Below are 16,969 nucleotides of genomic sequence, written 5' to 3'. Positions count from 1 at the left end.
ATCCGAATTTCAGTCAATATGGGGGACCTCTCAACGTCAAGTCTGAGAAGACCGATGCTTGGGCTGCAGCCTATAACTTTTTGAGGAGGTTTGGCCACAAAGCCCTGCTTTCTCTTACAATTTTTTCCCTGTCCCATGTTCCCGGGATTGGTAAACTTGTGTTGCCAGCTGCCAGCTTCTACACTTTCAAGAAAGCCGTTGGAACAGGACCTGCAGTTGTCATTTTCGGCGCCGGCGTATTTTTGCCTCGAAGATATCTCGTAATATTCCTGCAGACATACTTCTCGTCCCGGAGCTTAATGCGAGAGTTGCTGGTGCCATATTTCTCCCGCATACATTTCACCAAGGATGAAAAGCGAAACTGGTTCAGAAATCGCGAGGGTGTTTTGTTTGGCTTTGGACTTGGATTTTATGTTCTCACGCGTGTTCCCCTTGTTGGAGTATTGATATATGGAATCGCTGAAGCGTCCACGGCATACCTGGTGACCAAAATCACCGATCCGCCACCACCAGTATCACAAGCCCGACAGTACGCCCAGAGCCAGCAGGTATGGAGGAACAAGCATGAGATTTTAAATCTCTCGTTGTCAAATCTGGACAACTTGCACACTCAGCTCCTCGCAGACAAGAAACAGGGCTAGTGCACAAGCACTCCGAAGCACGCATGAGTTTCATAAGTACTTAGTTATCAAATGCTACGAATCCTCAATCACCAGGTAGGACTTATGTCCGGTATCTCGTGAGTGCTGCCTGGCAGCATTATCTCCCTGGCCCATAAAGTCACAGCCTCGGGCATTGCACCTGCGAAGAATAGCACCTGCCCGGGTATCAACAACCTCACTGAGCTGACCATGGCCTGTTGCCTCGGCATGCTTTTGGCCCGCAGCTTGCCCTGAGCCAATCCAACCACATCCAGCAACATCGCACTTCAGAACTAGCCCATCCATGTTTGTGAAGTAATGAGCCATGTGAAGCTTCCCGACCAGCTCCTGAGCCTTAGCGAGAACCTCCACATCTTCTATTGGCCACGTGGTCCGGTCCATCTCGGGTGGAAGCATAGGATCGGTGTATGGGTAGTCAGAATAACTGAAAGAAATACGGTCGTAGTGAATGCCAGAATACACCAGAATGCACTGGTCACGTTTGCCTTCTCCGAACGGAATAAGATTCTGGGTCTGTGATTTGTCAGCTTATGCCCTTTGCTTCCAATTGACTGGGCTATACGGACCTCCACATCATAAGTACAGATTCTTATGTCGAATATATTGGATAAAACGGTCAACTCGATGCCGCCGCCCCATCTGTCGGGGTTCATGATGCTTCGACAATATTGCTCTGGAGGGACTCCCAGAACAGCTTCGGTGTACACGTCCGGGTGTTGTCGAATGTACTCGGCCATCATTTGCCGTAGCTTTGATGCCGGTACTTGCTGTGGGAGAGCACCGCCGAACGCAGTAAAGAGGCAGCTATTGTCGCTTGGCATTACTCGAAGTACTGGTCTGGACTCAGTATGCTGTTCGATGTTATTCGTGCATTTATCACCTACATAGGGTGCCCTCCCTGGATCCCCAAGGGACATTGACTTCGTGAGGTTCCAGCTTTTGTTCTCCGTGGTGTTCTGCCCGAAAACTGTGTTCCTCGCCGATGGACTGCTTCGATGGGAAAGGGCGCTCCTCCCTTGGCACAAGAGTCAGCGTCTCTCCGTGAATGCCGAGCGACTTTGCTAGTTGATCGGTTTCGGTCATATCAAGATCTTTCATCGCAGTAGGCGGCCCAAATTTGATACCAAAGTTGGTAACAAGAGTTCTGGTAGTCAGTTCCTTTACTACGTCCCCCAACGTGGCGTCATCCCCGAGAGTGATGATGCCAGTCCCGCCTGGCCACTTGTATCGAGCTCTCATCTCGATACAGAAAAGTCTCAGCCAAGCAAAAAGAATCAAACCGTGTTGATATACAGCTCCTGGTCACTAAATATGGGTGTGCGTCAGGTAGCAATCAGCTTTTGACGAAAATCTAGGCGCACAGCTTATAACCAGCAAGTTAATAGCCAGCCGCATTCTTCAAATTCACGTCTCATACCTAAGTTCGGATTATGAAATCAGATACAAGTAAGCTGTGGATTTTCTTGCCTTCACGGGTGGTGGTTTCGTTGATTAGTTCAACTTGTCTCGAAGGTCTCAAAGCTGGGTTACATAAGCATTTACAGTCCGCCTACAGTCGTACATTAGCTAAGATGCCATTTGTGCAAATGAACAATTCGTCCACATCACACCAGAATACGGCATCTTTGAAGGCCTATTTCTCTACGAATAAGGATGTAGCTAAATGACTTTCTCTATACACTGATAGATAATTGATTGATCTATAATTTGATATATAGAAACTCTAATTTATGGATCTTCTTGTAGAGAAATAATCGTGTAAAAATGCTATGTCTTGTTGGCCTGTGGTGCCTTGTGGTGCCCTGTGACAGCGCCAGTGCTGTGGTGGGTAAAGCTCGGCGGGTAAAGCTCGGCGGGTAAAGCTCGGCAACACACAAGGCACCACAGGGCACTAAAACACAGCGTCTTTAAGCGTTTATTTCTCTATAGATAAAGCTGAAAATAGAGGTTTCTATATACCAAATTATAGACCGCTTAATTATCTATTAGTGCATATAAAAATTTATTTAATTACATCCCTAGTCATAGAGAAATAGGCGTTCAAAGATGCTGTGTTTTAGTGTGATGTGGTATGATGTGGTATGATGTGGACGAATTGTTCATTTGCACAAATGGCGGTACCTTGGCTAATGTGCGACCGTAGTCCGCCTCCACACTTTAGTCCGCCTCCACACTTCAAGACGCTTGAAGCCTTTCCGCAACGCGTTTGTCAACCGAACCGACGCGACGCATGAATCCATCATCTAACGCTTTAATTAATAACCTCGCTTCTCTTTGTGGCCTTCTCTATCCTCTTCTCAGTCAACCCATCCAGATGACTGGTAGGCGCAGCTCTGCGCTTGCGCGGCGCAAATCTGCGACTCCACACAGCGACGAGGATGTCGAGATGGCAAACAATAGCCCAGATGGCATTGAGAGCGACGCGGAGGGGGAAATGGTGATTGATGCGCGTGACGACTTGTACGCAACAATTGAACGTCTGTCTACGCTCTTGTGCACCATATCTGAAGAGTAAGGAGCAATGCAGAAAGAGCCCGGACCACAGCTAACAAGCGATCAGCGGCGAAGAACTTGCAGCAGGCTTTCAGCGCATTCCGAACCGACGCACCGTTCCGGATTATTTTGAAATTATATCTGATCCAGTGGCTTTCAGTACTGTCAGGGTATGTACAAGACCGTCATACAACACGACTTGGATCTAACCTCGAACAGGGCAAGATACAGAAGAAGCAATACTCAAATTTGCCGGAATTTGTGAAAGATGTGTCGCAAATCTTTCACAACGCTCAAGTTTATAATCGCCCATCCGCCCCTATCTTCGGCGCCGCCATTAAACTACAAGGAATCTTCAGGCAAGAGCTAGACAAGCTCGTACAATCCTCGATAATTTCCAAAGAAGAAGCCGCCCTGCCTGATCTCGGGGAACTACCTCCTGTCGAAGAGTCTCCACCCCGCGATTCTGAAGCTGAGAACTCAGAGGAAGATGACGACGACGACGACGACGACGATGACGATGAAGAAGAGGAAGACGATGACGACGACGACGAATATGGTGCCGGTGTTGGTAGGCGTGGTAGACGTCGGCAGCAACGAATGCCCATTAAAGATCGCGATGTTGACATGGACGACGATTCTCACAGAGCAAGAGGACGCCCTCCAATGGTCCTTACACCTGTTGAGGCTCGCATCTCGTCAGTTCTTAAAAGCATTCGACGGTTAAAGGCAAACAACGGCGCACTGCTGATTACTCCATTTGAAAAATTGCCTGACAGATCAACGTTGCCAGACTATTATCAAACGATTACGACTCCCATTGCTCTCGACAACATCAAAACGAAAGCCAAACGCAAGAAATACAACAGCGTTGACAATTTCCTCGATGATATGAATCTGATGTTTGAGAATGCAAAGGCATACAACGAAGATCAAAGCGAACTGCATAAAGCAGCTATCGAACTACAAAATGAAACTCAATCCTTGGCCGAGCAAGAGAAAGCAAAGTCAGATGACGAGTTTCGTGACGAGGATGGGAAACTATCTGTAGATCATGTTGAGCACGGTGGAAATATCTGGAGAGTTGGTGAGTAGTGTAACCCCCCGCCTGCTGTTGAGACTTGATGAACTAACAAAAAACAGGCGATTGGGTCCATATTCGCAACCCGAATGATCTTGCCAAGCCAACTGTCGGGCAGATCTTTCGCATGTGGCAAGATCGCGAAGGAGAAAAATTGATCAATGCATGCTGGTACTATCGGCCGGAACAAACTGTTCATCGCTTTGAGAAGCATTTCTTCGAGCACGAGGTTGTCAAAACAGGACAGTACCGTGACCACCTGATTGGCGAAGTTGTGGATCGCTGTTTCGTCATGTTTGTGACCCGATTCAACAAAGGCCGACCACGTGGCCTTGCTGCTGACAAGCACGTCTACGTGTGTGAGTCCCGATACAATGAGGAGAACTTTCGGTTCAACAAGATCAAAACTTGGGCAAGCTGTGTTCCAGATGAAGTGAGAGACCGGGATTACGAAATGGATCTTTTCGATACTCCTCACCCAATGCGAAAGGTGCCCAGTCCCATCAAGCATCTATTACGTGAGGATGCGAAGGTCTCGGACGAGCTTCCACGTCCAACTTGGGGCAGTCCGAACGCGCCACCCATTGTAGGCGCTGTCCATCGACGGCCGCCAGAATCGCATGTGAGTCCTCAATGATTCCTATCCTCGAACTCTCGCTCTCGTTAAACTAGACACTAAGCATTTTCAGGAAACGCCGCCTCCGGAGTCCATTTCCATGAATCCCGCTACTGCTTCTGAGAGCCAACTGGACCCCAGCCGTCAGGGGTCAGTGATTTTGCAGGGCAGGGACATGCACGGAGACCACCAAACCCCGGGTGCTGCTTCGTTTGGTGGTACTCTCGGGCCTGCATCACCTGGTCACTATCATACGCAGGCAGCAAATGCCCAGCCAAGTACACCTCAGCCAGGGGTGCATCCCCCCCAGCAGACCCCAGTGCCACTTCCACAGATGCCCACGCATACAACCTCAGCGCGTCCCATTCAGTACGCACAGCCGCATCAACCCGGATTTGCCCCAGCCTACGCGGGTAGTTTTTCTCAATCTCCGGCAGCCATGCGCTATCAGCAAGTGGGAAATCCAGGCACGCCAGTTTTCAATGTAAATCACGGCTCGCGAAACATGCCTGCACAACCCCAGGCAGGCCATAGCAATGCTTATAATCCGCCTCGCCCGCCAGAGGTCTATACTCTACCTGACAGCGCAAACGAGGCTTTGCCTGCTCACATTCGGTCCCAGCTCCAGCATGATAATGCAGGAAGGGTGCTTTTCTTTACCGCACCACCCTCAGACCGGCCGCACCACCATTTATCTCCCAAGGACAGTGGCCTAGGGCATAGCTTGCGATATTTTGCAGGTCGGGATGAATGGCGAACGCAGAGAGAGGGGAGGCGAAAAGCGCGTGATCAAATAGTGTCGCAGAGTCCTTCGAAGCGTGCGGCATCGAGACCTGATATAACAGACGAGCGTCTGGCCGCAGAGGCGAGAGAAGCTATCAACCACTGGTTCAGCCAGGTCGGTCTGGACACAGAAAAGTGGAAACAAGAGACGGTCCTTAGTCTTTAACTTCCTATTCCATGTGCTTTATTCGTGGCAGCTGCCATACGACACATTATCAACGCAGTGCAAGCACTTGATGGACTTGCTAAACTACTACAGAGAGCATTGCAAATCGTGTAACGAACTTTCTTAGGCCGGCTTTCACTGTGCGACATGACAGTTGGCCAGTCTTGTTAATGTAAAATATTTGGTTTAGTGGGATTTGATTTTATTTTCTGATGGCGTTTGTATGGTCTCTCTCTCTCTGCCTGCCTCGTTGTCTCTCTGTGTGCGTGTGATTACAAGGAAACGAGTTGCTGTCTGCTGTCGTCTAATACTGTTCGGCAACTTCGTAGTTACGAAATCTACCGTCGCCAAATTTGTGCATGAGGCCCTCGTAGACGGCCCATTGAGCTGCATTCACAATAAAGGCTCGTATACTACATACTGTGAGACCTCGGAAGAATGGCCTGATGCCGTTTTCACGAAACATGTCCTTGGCTATCAGCCAGGCTCCTTTTCGCGCCCGTTGAATCCTCTCTTGCGCCATGCTGTGGTGTATTGACATCTGCGTCTGAAGTCTGGTCTTGATCACGTCGAGTGGGAAGACACTTGCCCAGGTAACGATCCCCGCAACACCGCCACAGAGCATCACTCGCAGAGCTTCATTCTTAATGGAAAGATGTCTCGGTCCATCCGGCAGCGGCCAACTTCGCATCGCTAGCTCATAGGACCAGAAGTAAAATCCGTACCCGATACTGTCTCGCAGTGCTGTAACAAATCCCCCAAAATAGAGACCTCTAATTCCCGCCGTGCGCCATATATCTGTAGCAATATTGAGGCTAGATCTCGGCGCTGGGAGGGGCATTTGAGCCCGGCATTTTACCAGCTCTGTCGGGGCACTGACTACCCAAGTCGCAAGGCCGCCAACCGCTCCCGCCATCCAAGTTATCCCCAGGTTCTTTTCTGCTCGCAGAGTGTGGCTGAGTGCCGATTCTGTGCGATTGTACGACACGAATAGAATAGCATTCAGTGCACCGTAACCAAAAAGTGGCGCAGCAGCACCAGCGAGCAGCGACCTAGTATTTTGGAAGGTGATTGCCGTTTTGTTTGTATGCTGAGTTTGTTGGCGAAGTTTCACGATATCAAGTGGGTTGCCGACTATGATCCCCACAGCGCCGCTCAAGTAGCCAGCCCAGAAGTCAGCAGACATGGTGAGCAGACGCCAGCCTAATAATAAGCTCGATTTTTGGGCCTCCAGTGAGTGGTAAAATGACTGGGGTATACTGGAGTGCTCTGGCCGAAGTGTGCAATAAATGACTCGAACTGTTGCTAGATAATCTTGCGGGCGGAGGGTAGTAGTTATATTCAATTTAGCGTACAGGCGCTGTCCCACAACCGAGGCCATTTACAGACTAATAAACCTAACTTCATCACCTGACACCGCGACGCAAGACACACGAGAAGGGACGCGCTACGCGTCTACAGCCACAAGACACACTACGACAACCGCACCAGATCACCCACCTGAAAAGGCAACGACCTGCCAACTAAAATCATTGTCCGATATGTGAGTTATAAAAATTCATTTCACATCGTCCAGCTTCTAATTGTTTGGGCAGGGGTGCCTCCACACCGAAAGATGCGGCTTCCCCGACACGATACCAGCGCACGCATAGTGTTGGGCGACTTCACAAACCGTTCAAATGTCCAGGATCAGCTTCGCATACGGGTTCAGTCGAAAAACCGTCACGTAAGCGGAAGCGGGTTGACTACAGAGGCTCTGACGCGAATGCTGAGGACGACAAACCCTATACGAACGACGCTCGCTTGGCTCTGGCAACGCGAGATGCCAACCGGTTCCCGGTCTTTGAAGCCAAAGATAAAGCTACCATATTTCGCAAAGCTTTTTCCGTTCCTCTCAAGGATAAATCCAGCGTTCATTACAGTCCAAATCGGCCTCCACCGACCTTAGGCTTGAGACGAGGGGCGGTATTTGTCGCGAAGCCCCTACATGACCCCAGCGGAGAGTTTGCCATTGTGTTACACGACCCAACTATCGACGACAATTCAAGCACAGTTATGCAACCAGCATCTTTGGGTGAAAAGAAAGAGGTTGAAGATACCCAAAAACTTGATTCTCCCCTCGTTCACAAAAGCCTGGCCGAGATATTAGGAATCAAAAAAAATGTTGAGAAGGAACGCCCACGTGTTCCGGTCGTTCTTGACCCCAAGCTAGCCAAGATTCTGCGTCCTCATCAAGTTGAGGGTGTCAAATTTATGTATCGCTGTGTCGCCGGTCTCATTGATGAGAAGGCGAACGGGTGCATCATGGCAGATGAGATGGGTCTTGGGAAAACTCTGCAATGCATCACGCTCCTGTGGACACTTCTAAAGCAATCACCAGACGCGGGAAAACCAACAATTCAAAAAGCAATCGTTGTTTGCCCTGCAAGTTTGGTGAAGAACTGGGCCAACGAATTGACAAAGTGGCTTGGTGCTAATGCCATCACTCCTTTTGCAATCGATGGAAAAGCCACAAAAGAGGACTTGACGCGTCAGCTTCGACAGTGGTCTATTGCTTCAGGGCGGTCGGTCACAAGACCAGTCATAATTGTATCCTACGAAACATTGCGATTGAATGTAGAAGAGCTCAAGCATACGAAAATCGGTCTGCTTTTCTGTGACGAGGGCCATCGTCTGAAGAACGGAGATAGCAACACATTCAACGCGCTGAATAATCTGAATGTGTCGAGACGCATTATTTTGACGGGCACGCCCATTCAGAACGACCTAACAGAGTACTTTTCTCTGACTAGTTTTGCAAACCCGGATCTGTTGGGCTCCCGACTTGAGTTCCGAAAACGATTCGAAATCCCCATCCTCAGAGGCCGCGATGCAGATGCTTCGGAACAGGACAAAGAGCGCGGTGATGCGTGTACTGCCGAATTATTGGCAATAGTCAACAAGTTCCTGATCCGCAGAACAAACGATATTTTATCTAAATATCTACCCGTCAAGTACGAGCACGTCGTCTTCTGCAATCTCGCGCCATTCCAGCTGGATCTGTACAACTATTTCATCACCAGCCCCGACATCCAGGCCTTGCTACGAGGGAAGGGAAGCCAGCCCTTGAAGGCCATCAATATTCTCAAGAAACTCTGCAATCACCCCGATCTTCTCAGCTTGGGTGAGGATCTTCCTGGCTCGGAAACGTGTTTTCCAGACGACTATGTCCCAAAAGAAGCTCGTGGGCGAGACCGTGAAGTCAAGCCATGGTACTCTGGCAAAATGCAAGTTTTAGATCGGATGCTGGCTCGCATTCGCCAGGATACAAATGACAAAATCGTCCTCATTAGCAACTATACATCGACGCTGGATTTGTTCGAAAGACTTTGTCGATCACGCCAATACGGATGCCTACGCCTGGATGGCACGATGAACGTGAACAAGCGTCAGAAACTGGTGGACCGTTTTAATGATCCTGACGGCGACGAATTTGTGTTTTTGCTCAGCAGTAAGGCAGGAGGGTGTGGTATTAATCTTATTGGTGCAAATCGGCTCATTCTGTTCGATCCTGACTGGAACCCGGCCGCAGATCAGCAGGCTCTTGCACGTGTGTGGCGTGATGGCCAGAAAAAGGATTGCTTTGTCTATCGCTTCATCGCTACTGGTACTATCGAGGAGAAAATTTTTCAGCGGCAGTCGCACAAACAGAGTCTTTCGTCCTGCGTGGTGGACTCTGCAGAGGACGTTGAGCGCCATTTCTCTCTCGACAGCCTGAGAGAGCTCTTTCAGTACAGGTCGGACACAAGAAGCGACACGCATGCCACATTCAAATGCAAGCGATGCCGGCCGGACGGGAACCAATATATCAAGGCTCCGGCAATTCTGTACGGCGATACGAGCACTTGGAACCATTTCACTAACGATGGCTTGAAGCTTATTCAGGATCTGTTGTTGAGACAGGAATATAGAGAGCGCGACGTATCGGCCGTGTTCCAGTATATATCGCATTAGACAGTTGCCTGCTGCGGATAATCTTTGTCGTGTTTTCCAGGGCTTCAGACCGGAATATATCTTTACCGTTGGGTGGTAAAGGCCGACGAGTTGCAAATTGTACAGGCTATAGTTTGTTGTCACCATTTGGAGAGCAACCATTCACACTAACAACTGACGATTGCTAGGTAGTACAATTTCATTGCAGCTCCATGTGCTGTCATAATATAGCATGGCTTTTAAATCACTTGGAAGCAGTCATTAAACGTGAAATTCGTGGCATCACACTGTCAAACGCAAACACAGTACCGTGGCTTGAAGTCCAGACAACTGATTTGGTAGCTAGTTTCTCTTGACTGATCTCGGGTGTCCCATCACGGCCAGGAGAGGTGTATTACCCATTTGTATGAGTAGACTACAGCGGCTCTCCAGCTGATGAGCATTTTGCCAATGCCCAATTATAGGCGTCCGAAATATACCATTTTGTCAGTCAATGAGTATATGTATTAACGTGTCTCCGATGTTATGTTTTTGGCTCAAGGCAAATGGAACGGGGGTGCTTACAGCTCAGGAAAGGTGCATCCGCCAGTCACGCAGTTTATCATTGCATTCTTGAAAGCTGAAGAGCTTCTCAGGGTTAGTATACCAATAGTACCTACACCTCTTATCTTTACCATAATAAATCATTGGGAGTATAACTTACCCACGCAGGCATTTGACGTCGCTTTCAGATGGACAACCAGATACGGATGACTGTCCACTGAAGCATGGTTTTGCACACTGTGGCCATCCATCAAGCGGATCCTGAGCTGCGATACCTGCAGTGAGAAGAGTCACAAGAAAGATTCTGGATTCATGTTTAATGAGACGTCGTTGGAGGAGCTGAGGATGGTGGACATGGGTTGATTGTCCGTCTGCATAAACTGGCGACGAGCTCCAGGCAACCGAGGTCCTTAAATATCTTTACGGTACATAACTTTCGATTTTTTATGTTTACTCGCATCGCGATCCAATATCTGGAGGTTAGACAGAAGTAGCAGCTGATCCATGTTTGCAAACATGGACTTGGCTGCTGATGGCCTAATCCATACGATGTCGGGTTTATGTCTCCCGGCTGTGGAAGCGACACCATCAAATCATTAGCCTTCGATTATAATCATGACTACCGTATTGCGTCCTGTGGTCTTCGGGTCTTCGGTGGATTATGCGACCTGGCCATGGAGGCCAGGTGAGCGCTGACGTAGGGCGGCGCACGCCGTGTCACATTCGTACAGCCAACATCACTGGCTTCTCATGTGACAGGTGCAGTTTTCTACTCCCATTGGAGGTTTCTTCCTCTGTGATTCTCCTTGTTTGTTGGCTTATTTCCCGGTAATTTCTGTTGGATGTGCTGTACAAGCAGCTGCACACAACCACGACATCCACTGGCGAGGTTTGTCGTCGGGCAGGGTAGCAAAAGCGGAAATCGCACAGTATAGTTGCGGCTTTCATCGTTGCTTGCCTCGAATTTTGTGATCAACTGTGGCGTAAGTGGCATCGCATGTACACTGCTGGTGTACTTGCCGCGCAAGGCGTGCTTCGCATTGGGTTGAGTTCAACATTCAGCGTGGATCAGGTGAGGGTATATCGGTATTTCCATTCCTTTCTACCCTTTATCGCTGTCTCCGCCTCGGTCTACAGGTTCATCCCCTCCGTTAGATGTGTATTTAACCTACAGATGTCCTTTCTTGCATATACCGCCGTCGTACAGGTCTTGCTCTCCCAATTAGCAACTGCCATGGTGTGGATGCCCAATTGCCATTTGATTGGGCTTTTGACTTTTAGTTGTCTTCTGTCGTGCAATCGCGTGCTGTTAACCGAGCTTGCCATTGTCAGGGCCGTGTCCAGCACTCGGATGGTGTGGGTATGTCCCATCGCGCAGTTGGGCTTCTGTAGCGTCATATTTAGCGCTACTTTTGGCAAGTTGATAGGCCTTGATTAACGTTCGGCTTTTACCCTTTCCTCTCTCCCCTGCCTCTCCTCTTCTCTGCGTGCCCTGGCGGTGATGCGGGGGTCCGCCGGTCATGATACACTTTCCTGGGTTTGGGTATGGTATGTTGGAGGGGTGTTCGCATGTTTTCGTGTGGTCGTGGGTGCATTCTTCCCCTACGTCGCGCTGTGTACATCTTTTTTGTTGGTGTATGTTATACGGAGGTGTGTGGCATGCAATCGCGATCGTACGGGATGTTGTGCGTGTGTCAACCACGCGTGCAACTCGCAAATAGCGCCGATAATACCGGCTAATAGACACCGACATAGGAGAAAGAAGCAGAAAAGTAGAATGGATGATGTGTACATGCACAAGCAATCGCTGGCAGCACTTACATCTATGGTTCTTCCCGGGTAGGTACTCAGATGGTAAGTGGACCATGCCATCGGCAAGGTACACCAAAAGGGCCTAAACTTTGAGTAGACCAAAAAACCCTGCTTGTCAATTCTTCAACACATGATTCAGTGTACATATGCACCCGCGTCACCGCAAATACAAGATGCTGGAAAAAGAAATGGACGGCGAATTTTCATCCAAATACCTACAGCGGCTCACAACGGAGCTGTCAGAGGACCTAGATAAAATCCGCAACGCGGATGACTTCAAGGCCGACTCTGTGCCATTCCTGGTGCATGCACTGGCACAAGGCAGCTCTCAATTCTCCGAAGACGACAAAAAGCAAGCCATCCAAGCTAGCAAACAAGCGAAGGCGGACGAGAAAAGCAAGCGATGAAGTGAATCACCATCCACAGATGGAAGAGAACCCGCTGGATAGGCAAACGACGACCAGACTCAGAAGGGAGAAGGGGCCGAACGGGCGCAGAATAAATTGCGAGAGTATACAGTCCAAACTCGTCACAGCGCCCGAGAAACTCACGAAAAAAACGACCAACGATTGAATGCACATACCTGCGTCGCCAATATGCTGCGGTGGAGGTACAACGGACCCGAGAGCAAACGATAGTTTAAACGCTGGCAGAATGGCAAGTGGGCGTAACGAAATACGCCAGAGGATACGATTAGGCAAACAATGAAGACAAGTTTACTATACTGAATCTATCACATGATGGTATCACTAGCTAAGACAACACACAGAGAGTATAATATCGCCAAGCCGAACATGTGGCACAGAGCTTGAAAGGAAGAAGAAAAGAAGACGACAGCCCACACCAAAGTTCGGAGGAGCTCGAGGAAGTACAGTACCTGGGTCAAAGAGCCGAGCTGCTGAGGGCCAGCTCTCTCCGTACGGCCCAGCCCTTGATTGCGAGGACGGCAACTTCCCAGGCCATGAGCATTCCAACCATCCCCATGGTAACTGTATAGAGAAACATGGCATCCAAGTCATAATGAATCATGCCATTCACAGTATCCGCACTCTGTTGTATGGATTAGCGAGAAAACAAACACAGCACGAGAAGAGCAGACTTACACTAGCCAAAAAAAGGATGCCACCAGCGATGAGACCGAAGGAAGTGAGGAGCTCTGTAGGTGGGCGGGATGGGAAAATGGATTTCGGTGGTCGGAGATAGAATAATACGTAGGTGAGGCCCCGCGCTACCGACGCCCAAAGTAGCAGAGTTCCCCATTGCTTATGAACCATGCTCGCTGTCGTCGTTGCCTGATGATGAGAGCTCATCATGATGCCCAAAAGAAGAATGACCAAGGCCGGGATGGGATTCAACGAGAACTCGTAGGTCTCCGGAGGCTCAAGATGTTCCGGTTCTTCGCTGGAATAAGAATGAGTCGGAAAGACAGTGGCAGTGGTATTGAGCAAGTCGCGAATTCGGGTTGACTCAATCAGCATGCCGCACTATGAAATAATTAGACCTGTAGGATCAGAGACAAGAGTCACCTACCAAGCCTCCTCCGATGAAGAGCACCGTGATTGCTATATGCTCAAGATCCTGGGCAGTCCATGCGCCGCCCCAGCCGCCCAGATGCTCGAGGAAAATATTGGTCGAGCCATAGAAAAGAATAAGAGAGCTCTCCATGAACTCAGCAGAAGGGCGGAACTTTCGACCGTACGTCCTCGGCCTACGATTCCAAGCCCATCCGAGCTCAGCGAAGCTGCCTGACCATCGGCCGAGATTGAACAGGCCAAGCCAAAAGAAGACTCCGCCCTTGATCCAGTGTGCAAGGCCTCCAAAAACAGCGTGTCCTTCCTGCGAGACGAGGAGATGATTAGAATGAGCCAGGCAAGCAGCGTGACGATGGAAGCAGGCACCGCCAGACTTACAAAGAAGCGAGCAAAGGTGATAATCCCGGTAGTCAGCGCGATAAATCCAAAGGGCAGGATAACGCGATCTACTACCTTGTAGCCAAGCTCCAGGTATTTCCAGATTTTGTGAGATGCCACCCCTGTCAGCTTGGCCTTGAGTGTGGTGTCGGGTAAGTCCGCGGATGAAAGCGGTAGATGTTCGAATTCGTCATTCTCTCTACCGTACTCCTTGGAATGATCGGCTCGAGCGCAGCCCTCTTCAGCACATACGGTAGAAAACGAGTCGCTGCGAAAAGAAGACGATTGCGAGGCAGTTCCATGACCGCTGTCGCCAGACTCGCGGCCCTCCTGGCCATGGTATCCGTGTCGCGTATACGGGGCAGATTCTTGTCCGGACATGGATGGGAATGGGTGAAGTACCTGGTAGCTGGCGCTTGAGGTGGTTTTCCCCCGCGGTTTCGCAATTCGGCCTACAACATTGACCAAAACATGTGCAGAAATTACCCAGGAAATGATCCAACCAATCTTGTGGTGCGCATTATTGGGATAGAGGTCAGGTGTACTCCCGTTGTATACCGCGGATAAGACAACAGCCAGTGTATTGGCAACAAGAAAAATGAGCTGAATCGCGAGGGTATGCCTGGAATTTGCAATTGAAAGCATGACAGCTTAAATATGCCGAATTAGCGCCTGTATAGTTTGGTTGGAGGAAGATTCGAGGGCGAAGGCTTACCGATTGGCAAGATAAAAACCCAAGCGAGAACCATGAGGGCGATGTGGGCGTATATTGTGCCGCTATGATTGGCATATGCAAAGTAGCTGCTTGGGTAATCAGTTGCATTATGAATTGGGGCTTCGTCTATCATGCCGCTGTGGCCGGGCAATCCTTCTGCGTCGTCGGTATGAGCCAGGGTCGGTGTGGGAGCTGCCAAGAGGTGAAGGAGAAAGAGAAGGGCGTGGGAAGGCCCGCCAAGGGTTGTCGGAGACATGAAAGAGCCAGGCAGAGAAGCGTGAAGCTACAAAAGCTCTGGGTACTTGACAGGAACGAGAGATGTATAGACTCTAGTTCCGTTGACCGGTGTGTAGCAATGGGACGTATGATGTGTACAAAGCAGTAGGCTCTGAACTGCGCACTGTTTGGGTGCCAAGATTGAAGCCCGGGCGACGGCTTACAAGGGCGGAGGGATTCCAACAAGTGAAGCCTGCGTGTTGTTCGACCGGGAAGAGAGAGAAGGGGGTTTATGAGTGAGTCAGGCGGTGGAACTTCAGAGCAATGATCACGAGGAGAGCTGGCGTCGGACCAACTACTTGTGCGTACGGTTTTATATCTAAACAACGAGGGCTTCGCTAATCGAAAATGTACGCTCCGATGCTTCCGGACATGGCTTGAGGCCGGGGTTGCAAGAGAAAAAGACCCAACAGGTAACATGTACGGATGATGTGTGGACCCGTCCCTTACCTTGGCTGGCCGCGGGCGAGAAACGTGATGCTGTCACCAAATCCAGGCAGGACAAGCGCTGCTCGGGACGCAGCCTGAGCCCAAGCAGAGCTAATAAGAATAAGCTAAAAACCGAGGGCGCCGAATCGGAGCGGGCTGCGGCGGGACACGGGCTGTGGTGAGTGGAATGAAAACTGAATGGATAGATGGATGGATGGATAGATGGAAACGGCTAACTAGGTAGCTGGTGACATGACGGAAAGAAAGAAAAGTGGCAGAGGCTGGCTGGTGGCGCCACCTTGGGAATTAATTGTTAAAGTACTGGTACAGAGAGACAGGGTGATTGTCTCACCATGTTGAGTCTGCACATCAACACTCGAACAGAATTGCGTTGAGCAAGCCAGCCCAGTGTCTTATCATCAAATATATTCAAATTACTCGGTATTTATGACTATACATGGGCAGTTGGCCATTTCAGTGCAGCCGGCTTGTGGCAGACTTTTGTCTACTTTGCATAACCAGTAGTTTGTAGGTTCTAGCTAATAAACATACAGACACTACTACTGTACCTACAGTATGCTGGACTGGACAGAAAGAACCAGCAACCTGGACACAGCACTCTAAACATATTGGGTTATAGCCGCTGTCTGCGGGGGGCATGTATTCATGTACCACTACCTGCTGCAGCCCATCTGCCGATGGAGAAAGTGATGTGAGCTTGTGACCCCAACATTGACCCGGGCGATCCGGACTTGTGCAACTTACTGGTACATAGTTGATAGGTTACAACCTGTACCCAGCCCAGTGGAGATGCCTCCATACCCAACGTGTAAGTGAACTGGAAGCCAAGCACCTCAAAGTATCCAGCTGCCAATAAACAGCATCTAGCTACCTATGTAACGATGAGGAGACTCCAGTAACTAGGGGCAAGTGCGCTGTTGTGATCTCAGGAAAAGGAACAAAGTAATATTTAGGGCGGAGCTAACTACCTCGCGCAATTGTTGTCCAACCGCACTCCTACAAAGTCCGACATCGCGGCGCATCCACGCCGAGTCTCTATAAGGCGGCCATTTATGGCTTTCTACGGATATACGGTACAAGTAGAGGACTCTTGGCTAAAATCTCTAATCTGTCTGCCATAGCGCGGCTGAAGGGCCTGGCATAATTGTGACTTATGACCAAGATCTTACTCGACCTTTCCGCCTCTCCCGGCCTGCTATTTACCCACTCTACTGGACTTCGTTGGTCTCCTTATTAATAATTAATAATTGCTCACAATGTACAGCCCTGTGCTTGTCGTGACCATGCATGAGACATGCAGTGGAACCTGTCTTTCGGTGTACTGGCAATTGCCAAATTCTTACTGCAGTTCATCACTCGCCAAAACCAACTCGGCCAATATCTCACCTTGTCGGAGCCGAATACAGTTTGCACCCTCCTTCATTTGACCCTACTAGTGCCCTTGATTCATAGGTAGGTATGATTTACATGGTGGTGAGATACACGCCTTT

The 16,969-nt window shown here is 49.6% G+C and overlaps 3 protein-coding genes across 3 annotated transcripts; 1 reads left to right on the top strand and 2 right to left on the bottom strand.

The window, feature by feature from the left end:
• Positions 1 to 695: 695 nt before the first annotated feature.
• Positions 696 to 1,901, bottom strand: ISF_00661 (Ovarian tumor, otubain; the record flags this gene model as incomplete). The annotated part of the gene is made up of 3 exons (XM_018844268.1): positions 696 to 1,175; positions 1,229 to 1,494; positions 1,547 to 1,901. 3 exons carry the CDS (start codon positions 1,899 to 1,901, stop codon positions 696 to 698), a joined length of 1,101 nt encoding a protein of 366 aa, XP_018708718.1.
• Positions 1,902 to 2,976: 1,075 nt separating this feature from the next.
• Positions 2,977 to 4,862, top strand: ISF_00660 (Bromodomain protein; the record flags this gene model as incomplete). Its single annotated transcript, XM_018844267.1, has 5 exons — positions 2,977 to 3,173; positions 3,223 to 3,325; positions 3,375 to 4,242; positions 4,299 to 4,768; positions 4,827 to 4,862. 5 exons carry the CDS (start codon positions 2,977 to 2,979, stop codon positions 4,860 to 4,862), a joined length of 1,674 nt encoding a protein of 557 aa, XP_018708717.1.
• Positions 4,863 to 13,010: 8,148 nt separating this feature from the next.
• On the bottom strand, positions 13,011 to 14,787 carry ISF_00659 (putative domain YCR061W, C-terminal; the record flags this gene model as incomplete). Its single annotated transcript, XM_018844266.1, has 5 exons — positions 13,011 to 13,178; positions 13,232 to 13,612; positions 13,659 to 13,964; positions 14,039 to 14,490; positions 14,754 to 14,787. 5 exons carry the CDS (start codon positions 14,785 to 14,787, stop codon positions 13,011 to 13,013), a joined length of 1,341 nt encoding a protein of 446 aa, XP_018708716.1.
• Between the last annotated feature and the right edge of the window lie 2,182 nt (positions 14,788 to 16,969).

Source organism: Cordyceps fumosorosea (genome assembly GCF_001636725.1).
Source record: "Cordyceps fumosorosea ARSEF 2679 chromosome Unknown scaffold_1, whole genome shotgun sequence".
Taxonomy (NCBI): domain Eukaryota; kingdom Fungi; phylum Ascomycota; class Sordariomycetes; order Hypocreales; family Cordycipitaceae; genus Cordyceps; species Cordyceps fumosorosea.
Note: the sequence above shows the minus strand (reverse complement) of the source record. Positions and strands in the feature narration are given on the sequence as shown.